General features: G+C 48.3%; 1 protein-coding gene across 1 annotated transcript; it reads right to left on the bottom strand.

The window, feature by feature from the left end:
* Positions 1–5,886: 5,886 nt before the first annotated feature.
* LOC127296417 (UDP-glucuronate 4-epimerase 3) lies at positions 5,887–7,764 on the bottom strand. The gene has a single exon (XM_051326485.2). The coding sequence runs from the start codon at positions 7,642–7,644 to the stop codon at positions 6,187–6,189; it is 1,458 nt and encodes a 485-aa protein (XP_051182445.1). The 5' UTR covers positions 7,645–7,764; the 3' UTR covers positions 5,887–6,186.
* Positions 7,765–10,092: the final 2,328 nt, after the last annotated feature.

The raw sequence follows: 10,092 nt of genomic DNA, 5'->3' as shown, positions 1-10,092 counted from the left end.
TTCGCCACTGACCTTCGGGGTTATGGTCCATGGGGAGCAGGACAGGCTCTAAGATATAGGCGGCTATAGGGTTCGTTGCGATATACATTTTACAAAGGGGTGTGCTCCGGTGTCCCCCCCCCCCCCCCCCCCCCTTAGCTCCACGGTTCTGAGAAGTTGGAGCTGCTCCAACTTTTGGTATAATTACGTGAAGTTGAATTCGTGAAATATAAAAATGCAGAGCACACTGGGACGCACCGCATGAGCGCTTAAATCTTTGGCTGAAAGTTTATCTGGCACGTGGCGAAGTACTTCCTGGCGGTGGAGTTGGCCTGGCCACGACGGTGAGGATGGCTATGGCGGCGGCGCTGAACCACCCGCACTGACGTGACGTCCAAAACACCGGGTAATTAGAAATATTGAAATGCGCTCAAGAGAGGAGAGGGATTTAAAAAGTTAACTGCAAGCTGCTCTAGCTTTTGGTACACAAACATAAAAAAACACGGAGCGCCGTAATTTACATCTGACTGCTACTGATTTGACTTTATCGCACCATGATTTACATTTGTCGCTACTGAATCATGTACTCCGGCGAATGAGTCGACGTACCTTCAGCTGAAGTTAAACTTGTCCGATTCGTTCTCGCCGCCACGCAAATCGAGTTGTAGCTCACTGCCTCCACCGTCAGGAGCTTGCGCTCGCCGCCACTACGTCACGCGTTGCCTCACCCACGACGAAGTTGGTTGAGGCGGTCACAACAAGTTTCTGGCGACGGCGGCAACAAGCTACAACTCGATTTACGCGGCAGCAAGAATGATTCAGACAAGTTTGACTCCGGCTGGAGGTAAATTCATTCGTTTGCCGGCGGCCTCGATTCGGTGGCGGCAACCGTGAATCACGCTGCGGTGAAGTCAAATCGGGAAGAGTCTGGGCATTGGGAAACATGCCCGAGAGATGAGGGGGAGAAAGATAAAACGTGCGTAACATTTTGGTCACTTATCGGTGGCAATGGAACGTAAATAAACAACAAATCCATGTTTTTTGTTCTGCAGAACCAACTCCACGTATTTGTACCAAAAGCTAAAGCAACTACACATATTTGTACCAAAAGCTGGAGTAACTCTACGAATCAAAACAAAAAACCTGGAGCAGCTCCAATTTTTTTGAACGATGGAGCTGAAGGGGGGGACACCGAGCAATCACGTTTTTCAAATGGAATGTCACGGAATAAACTCTAGCTACACAGTAAAATTTCTTGAGGTAATAGAACTTGCGGGTCATCCCCGTAACATCAAATCTCCTATGAGAACAATCATTTTTATCACGGAACTCATTGAAGAGGTACGCCTGGCCCTACTAGACTGGTCGTATATAACCCAGCAATCAACTTGCACTGCTTCAACCAACCACTAATTAACCATGCAAAAGCAACCCACCGTCAAATTATCACCCGAAACATTTTGGTTTTTGTTTCCCGTTCAATACATCAACAAACATACCCAATCTGCCCTTAACTGTTGTACAAAATGACTAGGCACAACTTACGAATATCAATGGTGGACGTTCCCAGCCTCTCAGCTGAACTCTGCTTCGTAGGAGATAGCTCCCTTCTACTCATATACTCTTTAAAATGCAACATCGCTAACATTTGGTTTCCTCCAAGGTCTCACTGTCAAAGTACTCAAATCAGCCATGAAAAATAAAGACTCCTATAGTGCAGAAGACGTCCGTGCTCTTTCCTACAATAGTACTAATATCAGACTTGTCCACAGAATGTGTTTGCGTGATAGCAAGGCTCTCAAATCGTGAATGGGATCCCACTATTTTATAGGATGGGGTACTTAGTGGCTCTCTACCGGGAAGATAACCTCGCATACACATCGAGATTGCTTCGTCTTTCTGACACCTACCCAACATCATTCAGGTTCATAGAGAATGCATGCATGTTGTCAAATTGAAGCCTAGTAAGAAATTATAAACCGTGGAAGAGATTAAAAAGAAAGGTCACGTAGTGTGGAAGATAGTGTTCACGATCACTAATCATCATAGGCGAAGACATGTTGACCTTTATAAACGGTATGAAAACAAAGAAGAGGACATTTGTGTAAGCTATACACCATTGGCAAAGATACATATATACAGGGGGCAAAATTAAGGAAGGAAGGAAACCTCGCCAGAAAATTGAGCTATACAGTCATGGCATACAAAGCTGAGGAATGAGTCAGATCTTGTGATTCCACTCCCATTCCACTATTTTTTACACTGATCTATGACTCATGGCGATGAAAAATCCTGGAAAGGAGGAAACACATGGACAGTAGTCCAGTACACATCAGGAAGGATGCACAAGCAAGAGTTCTCATGGTCAACCATTCAAGAAAGAATTATCCTTCAAAATACTATTGGGCGCGAATGTTTCCAGCTGCTCACATGCAATTGCAAATACACGCATCACCTCATCCCTTCACATGCACATGAAACATTTCAAAGCTAGTCTGATAAACATACTAAAATGCAGTGACATAAGAGCAACTCTAACAGAGCCGTAAAACACGCCGGAACCGTATTTTTTTGGCCGATTTACGGGTTCGAGTTGAAAGTGGCTCAGAACAGAGACCGAACTCGCTGTCCGGCCCGAAAAACTTTTTCAGGGGCCCGAAAAATTTCAGACTCGGCCCCTACTAATACAGACTGAAAGACGGTTTACAGGCCCAAAACTGAACGGATTTCTCACCACTCCTCTAGCACCGCCGTCCGTACAACCGCCTCCAGCCGACAATTTCTCGCTGCTTTCCTAAAATCGTGAACCGCCGGTCAAACATCTTGATAGCCTGCTCCAATTTCAATCATGTCTATATCAATTCCGGATGAATCTTCTCGATATATAGTTATATACTAATTCCGACTAATTCCAGCAAGCGACGCAGTGCAGGCAAGCAGCAGCATCGCGGACGCGTGTGTGGTCGGCCGCTCTTATTTTCTCACTTGCGCTAAAGTGAGGCGGGAATTAAAGGAATCGCTCAGCCTTGTCTAGCTTATGCAGGGCGGATTGCTAGCATATGAAGGGCGGATGGCTAGCATATGAAGGGCGGACGGCTAGCTGGGAAATAATCAGCAACCTCTGTCAAGGAATCGCTCAGCCTTGTCTCCAGCCATCCGTCGCGCGGCACGGCGCGGACAGTTCTTGTGAAGAAGATGATGACAGATCTTGCGAAGAAGATGATAATTTTCAAATATTCTCTTTTCAGTTTTAGTTTACAGGTCTATTCTGCGCTAGTCGTTTTGCGACCCGTAAACATGTTTTCGGAAGACTGAACTAGAGTTTTTCAGTTTGCACTTTTACAGGCCTGTTAGAGATGCTCTAAGTATTAGATGATGAATAAAATGTGTCTGGAAGATGGTGGCCAAGAACTCAAAGCTCTGTAGTGTCATAAATAACATGCAATAGTATCCATAAATAACATGCAATAATATCAATTACAGGAGTGACAAAATAACAAGCAAGTGTTTTTAGCATGCCTCGGAAACCATGCATCACAATAGCAGTCAAAAACTTACAAAAAAAATAAAAAGAGATTATCGTGGTAATATTTATCAGGCCAGATAAAACTAGTATTTAATTTGTTGGCCCCCCATGATTACACAGCCTAAGGATTTACTTCATCACATCAGCCGTATCCGCAATGGAAACACTAGATTTAATGATTTGCGAGCCATAGACGTGTTTTATACCACAGGTGCATGGAAAATAGACCGCCATACAGGAAACCAGCATGAATTTCAGTGAGATATACCACAGGGTTCAGAGAGAATGAATGTTGATCAGAACTACTTCAATTGAACAAAAGAAACAGAGTCATGGTATACTTCTCGTGGTACAAAATGTCACTCGAAGAATCTATCTTAGTCTTTGCAATGCACCGTCTGCTCCCCGAAATGATTGAAAACTCTTCCTATTAGTGTCATCCTAAGAACCAACTAATTGAACTAGGGAGTGATGCCCAGCTATGGGGAGTAAACAGAAGCAAGAGTTTTCAACAACTAACAGTTTCAGATGACCGAAGAATGCTGCTTCTACTGCTACAGATCGTAACATGAAACAACTTGTCTGAACAAGGACGGCATTGTACACAAGAATACATGACAGCATGGTTACCAGATATGTTTGCTGGCTTGCTGCATAGAACAGGCATTCGGACAGGAAACAAATGTATAGAGGGTTCTTGGCTACCATGAAAAAATTCCTGTCTGAACACCGACGATATTGTCCACAAGAATACATGATAGCATAATACACTATTCATTGCTAATTGAACTGGTACTTGTGTTGCATAGATCAGGATTTTGAACAGGAAAATACGACAAATGTGTGTACTAGAAATGAAAAAGAGACTATCTCAATGCCAACCAAAATGAAATAGCTGTGGACCTGTCATGATCCCCAGGCTGCAATTTGAACGTTAGAAACCTTCGGTGGCTATTAAAAATGATCAAACGAGGTAGCACATGTCGATGAATAATCCTGGAAAGGAGGAAGCACATGGACAGTACACATCAGGGAGGGATGCACAAGCAAGTTCTGGTGGTCAACCATTAAGGAAAGAATTATCCTTCAAAATACTATTGGGCGCGATGTTTCCACCAGCTCACATGCAGTTGCAAATACACGCATCACCTCATGCCTTCACATGCACATGAAGCGAATTCAAAGCTAGTAACAAACATACTAAAATGCAGTGACATAAGAACTAGATGATGAAAAAAATTGTCAGAAATATGGAAGTCAAACAAACTAAAAGCTAGTTAAATGTAGTGACATAACGTAAGTAGTTGAATCAAATGTGACTGAGAGATGGTAACTCTGTTGTCAAACCATCAAAATGACCATGCAGAATGAAGTCTAGTAATCAATTACAAAAGTCACAAACTCATAATGCAACCATGACATCAAAAGATATCAGCAGCGTACAGTGCCAATTAAAGTACGAAGTACAAAAAGTGCTGAAAAATAATCTTCAACAACCAAACAAGAAACTACGTGACCACTAGACAATCAAGTCGATAAATCACGATTTCACCATGAAACTATAAACAAAAGTCCAACCAAAGTGAAGCCGAAAGTCAAGAAAAAGACTGGCAAATTGCAGTTAACACGGCATTAGACATTTGGACTGACAAGGTCAATCTCATACTGATACAATACAAGTCAGTTAACACGGCAATAGACATTTGGACTCACAAGGTCATTCTCATACTGCTAGACTACAAGTCTGAAAATATCAATGAAGTCCCACGAAAAATTAAGCGCAAAGTTACTAAAGAGACAGGTCTGCTATAATAACAAGTAGTGATTATCTAAGTTCCCACCGGTGCACATCTTCAGACCGCCTGAAGTGTTGTTTCTTTTTTCTAGACGAAATTGACAATTAGGATACTATAGCACTCAACCATCCACATACCTTAAAGCATAAGTAATTATTTTTTCATCTAATAGATCAAGTGGTTTATAATCAGCAAGGAAAATCTGACAATTCAAGCAGTTGAACATGGGAACTTCCATTGCAGTCACAATAATACAGAGTAACCAAACAACAGGCAAGTATTTTTAGCAAGCTTGGAAAACTTCCATCACAATAGCAGTCACAAGCTCATAATCAAAATAAAAATATTGTTGTAACTTGATCAAGCAGACAAAACAAGTATCTAATTCAATTACATTTGGCCATAATTACACTTCATCACATCAGCCGTATCAGCAAAGGAAACACTAGATATTAAGATTCACAAGGCAAAGACGTGTTTTATACCACAGGTGCACGGAAAATGCACCGCCATACAGGAAACTAGCATGAATTTCAGTAACATATAGGGTTGGGAGAGAATGAATGCTGATCAGAACTACTTCAATTGAACAAAAGAAACAGAGTCATGATATATTTCCTTCCCTCTCGTGGTACAAAATGTCACTAAAAGAATCTATCGTAGTCTTTGCAATGCACCGTCTGCTCCCCAAAATGATTGAAAAAAATGTTCCTAGCAGTGTCATCCTAAGAACCAACTAATGGAACTAGGGAGTGATGCCCAGCTATGGGGAGCAAAACAGAGGCAACAGTTTTCCAACACTAACTAATTAACGATTGTTTCATTTCACCTGAAGAGATACACACCGTCAGAAGAGGGCCATCCATCCAGAAACTGAATCGTCAGTCATCTTGCGCTGCTGCTCGTGCTGCCGTTCCGACCGCGTGAGGCCTTGCCAGTGCTACTGCCATGCTGCTTCTGCTTCACGGCCAGCTCAGGGTTGTAGTACTCGAGATACCAGCGCACAAACTTCTTGAGCCCCGTTTGTAGATCGGTGGATGGCCGGTACCCAAGCTCGCGCTGCGCAAGGCTGATGTTAGCATGCGTGTAGGGCACATCCCCGTTCCTCGGCATCTTGACAATCCTCCTCTCAGCCTTGACCTTGAGCATCTTCTCCAGCAAGTCCACTAGCTGTGTGACTGGCACCGGAGAAGTGTTGCCCAAATTGTAAGTCCTGAACGGCGCTGGCCCCCGCTTCTTGCCACCGCTGCCAGTGCTCTTGCCGGCTGTATCCAGGGCCCCGATACACCCCTTGACGATATCATCAATGTAGGTGAAATCCCGGGAAATGGTGGTCTGGTGCGCGCCTCCACCGGAGCTCTCGTAGACGGTGATGGGCCGACCAGCGAGGATGTCCCGGGTGAAGAAGAAGTATGCCATGTCGGGGCGCCCCCAGGGGCCGTAGACGGTGAAGAACCGGAGCGCGGTGAGGGAGAGGCCGTAGATGTGGTTGTAGACATGCGCGATCTCCTCGCCCGCCTTCTTGGTGGCCGCGTAGAGGGACGCGGGGCGGTCCGTCCTGTCGTGCTCGGAGAAGGGCACGTGGGAGTTGAGCCCGTACACGGAGGAGGAGGACGCCCAGACGATCGCCGGCTGCGGGTCGGCGGCGCGCGCCGCCTCGAGCAGCGCGACGAGGCCCGCCACGTTGGCGCGCACGTAGGACATGGGGTCGACGAGCGCGTGGCGCACGCCGGCTTGGGCGGCGAGGTGCAGGACGTGGGTGAAGGGGACGACGTCGAAGAGCTTGGCGAGGAGGTCGGCGTCGGCGATGTCGCCGTCGACGACGTAGACGCCCGCGCGCGCGAGGAGCGCGGCGCGGCCGCGCTTGAGGGCGGGGTCGTAGTAGTCGTTGAAGTTGTCGAGGCCGAGGACGCCGTCGCCGCGGCGGCGCAGCGCGGCGGCGGCGTGGCAGCCGACGAAGCCCGCGGCGCCCGTGACGAGGACTGAGAGGCCGGCGCGGCCGCCGGGGCGCCTGACGCGCGCGGAGGCCCGCACCTTCTTCTCCCAGGCGGCGCCGCCGTAGGCGGCGGCGGTGGCGGTGGAGGCGTGGAGGGAGCGGCGCGGGGAGTCGGTTTTGGAGGCGGGGGCGGAGGAGGAGGAGGAGGGGGAGAGGAGGAGGAAGGCGAGGAGCAGCGAGAGGGAGCAGACGGACCAGAAGGCGAGCTTGGAGAGGAGCGAGGGGTGGTGGTGGTGGCGGGGGGGGAGGCGGTGGTGGTGGTAGTGGTGGAACTGCGGCTTGAGGGCCGCGGAGGCGCCGCCGGCCGCCGCCGCCGAGCCGGGCGCGCCGGTCAGCTGCGGCGCCATGTCTCGATCTGGGTGCGGCGGCAATGCGGGCGCTGGATCTCGGGATTGATTGGGTGGGGCGGACGGACTTGGGTTTGTTTCAAGGACGCTTTCCGTTCCGTTTTGTCGCGCAGATGGTTTCGTTTCGTTTCGGCTTTGCCCTTGCCCTTGCGGCGCTACATTTGAGGAGAAATCGTGGGGATTTTTCTCCCTTTCTTTTCTAGTATTCCAGATTTTCTCTTTCTAGGAGCCAGCCAGCCAATGACTGCCTGGGATTTCCTACTTTTGCATTCTCCTTTTTTTTTTCCTTTTGGGTACTAGTACTACTGTACTTTTTTTCCGTTGAGAAAATTGCGACGCCGATGGATCCGCTCCCAAATTCGAAACGTGAAATCGTTGTCAACGCAACTAGATTTACGGGACGCTAAGTACCAGCACAACCGTACAAATTCAGAATCAAAAGAGCATCTTCCTGGCATGTCGCAAAATAAAATTCATTCCCAAAGCAGGATCTGAAATTATCTTCACAAATGTAGCATACTATGGTTAGATACTATCTGCTAGATAGTACCCATTGTTATATGCATGACCGTTGATCTAAAAGTTGACCCGTATTGCATGTTCCTCATCTAGCCATGCAAATACCGGAGATGGTTGTCAAGAAAGTATCATTGTGAGTTTATGTCATGCCAAAGAAAGCGTGCCGAATCTAGAGGTCATAGTCACCCACTGCTTCAAGTATGCACACTCTCCGGTGTGCCCCTTATACATCCCTTGCCAAGCAAATGGGTAATTCTTCCAACCCCAGTGCATGCAGTTGATACTCCCCAACATCTTAGGAAAATCTCTCGTTGCATTTTGTGCCAGGATCCGAACTATATCTTCTTCATTTGGTTCCCTCAAATAGTCTTGTCCAACCTTGTTCATTCTAAATTAGCGCCGAAATTCTTTGGCGTATGTGTTGCGTTGTCGGTGAAGTAGTCGGAGTCAAGCAGGAGTGCAACGGCTTACCGATGTCGGTCCTTGTTCCGCGCCTTCCCAACCCTCGAACCGCCACATCAAGACGCGCTCACGGCGAGCAGGTACTGGCAAAGCTAGAGAAGGTTGTCCAACATCAGCAGCTGTTGTTGCCGATCGGTGATTGGCTTCCTCCTGCATGAACAATTGCGCCATCATTTCGTCGTTGTTGCATCACGCCAATCCATCGAGCACCTTGTAGGTGATTGGCATCGGGGAGACGACGTCGATGCCGACAGTAGGTTCAGCAATGCGAGATGGCAGAGGTACCGGTGTTGGCTACAAGGCGGTTTCCGGCGGACGGGCAAAGGCCAAGTATGGGGGGAGGCGACGACGACATCAATGGCGATTCAGAGGGGTGGGAGGCGGATCGGGAGGGGCAGAGCGGGTGGAGAATGGGCGGGTTTAGATGCCAAGAGGGTCCCGTGAGATGAAATCCTACGTGGACGACAGTGCCAGCGACCCCAACTCAGTCCTTCCGTGTAAGGGCCGACATAGTCTTGTCGGCGATTGTATTGAGGTTTAAAATTGGCTGGCTACTTTGAGAGTACGGTCGGTGTGGTACAAAAACTGTAGGATAACGTTGCATAGAAAACAAAAAATTTCCTACCGCGAACACGCAATCCAAGCCAAGATGCAATCTAGAAGACGGTAGCAACGAGGGGTTTATCGAGTCTCACCCTTGAAGATATTCCAAAGCCTACAAGAGGAGGCTCTTGTTGCTGCGGTAGACGTTCACTTGCCGCTTGCAAAAGCGCGTAGAAGATCTTGATCACGATCGGTTCCGGCGCCACGAACGGGCAGCACCTCCGTACTCGGTCACACGTTCGGTTGTTGATGAAGACGACGTCCACCTCCCGTTCCAGCGGGCAGCGGAAGTAGTAGCTCCTCTTGAATCCGACAGCACGACGGCGTGGTGTCGGTGGCGGTGGAGAACTCCGGTGGAGCTTCGCTAAAGCTACACGGGAGATATGGAGGAGAGGGGGCGGCTAGGGTTTGGGAGGGGGTGGCCGGCCACTTCAAGGGGGGCGGCCAGCTTGTGGTCTTGGGTGTGGCCGGCCCCCTCCCTTGGCCCCTCATTATATAGGTGGATCCCCAAGAGTTGGTCTCCAAGTCTTCGAATAAGACCCGAACCAAAAACCTTTCATATGGAGGGGAAACCTAGCCAAGCTAGGACTCCCACTAGAGGTGGGAGTTCCACCTCCCAAATGGGGGGGTGGCCGGCCCCCTAAGGGGGAGTCCACTTGGGACTCCTCCCCCACTAGGGTTGGCCGGCCATGGAGGTGGAGTCCCATGTGGACTCCACCTTCCTTGGTGGTTTCTTCCGGACTTTTCTAGAACCTTCTAGAACCTTCCATAGAACCTTCCGCGACATTTTAATTCACATAAAATGACATCCTATATATGAATCTTATTCTCTGGACCATTCCGGAACTCCTCGTGATGTCCGGG

This window comes from Lolium perenne, chromosome 4 (genome assembly GCF_019359855.2).
Source record: "Lolium perenne isolate Kyuss_39 chromosome 4, Kyuss_2.0, whole genome shotgun sequence".
Classification (NCBI taxonomy): Eukaryota; Viridiplantae; Streptophyta; class Magnoliopsida; order Poales; family Poaceae; genus Lolium; species Lolium perenne.
This window is presented reverse-complemented; position numbering and strand designations above follow the sequence as displayed.

Bases quoted from the DNA above. Each gene is read 5' to 3' on its own strand.
- LOC127296417 (XM_051326485.2), bottom strand. From the start codon at position 7,644: ATGGCGCCGCAGCTGACCGGCGCGCCCGGCTCGGCGGCGGCGGCCGGC.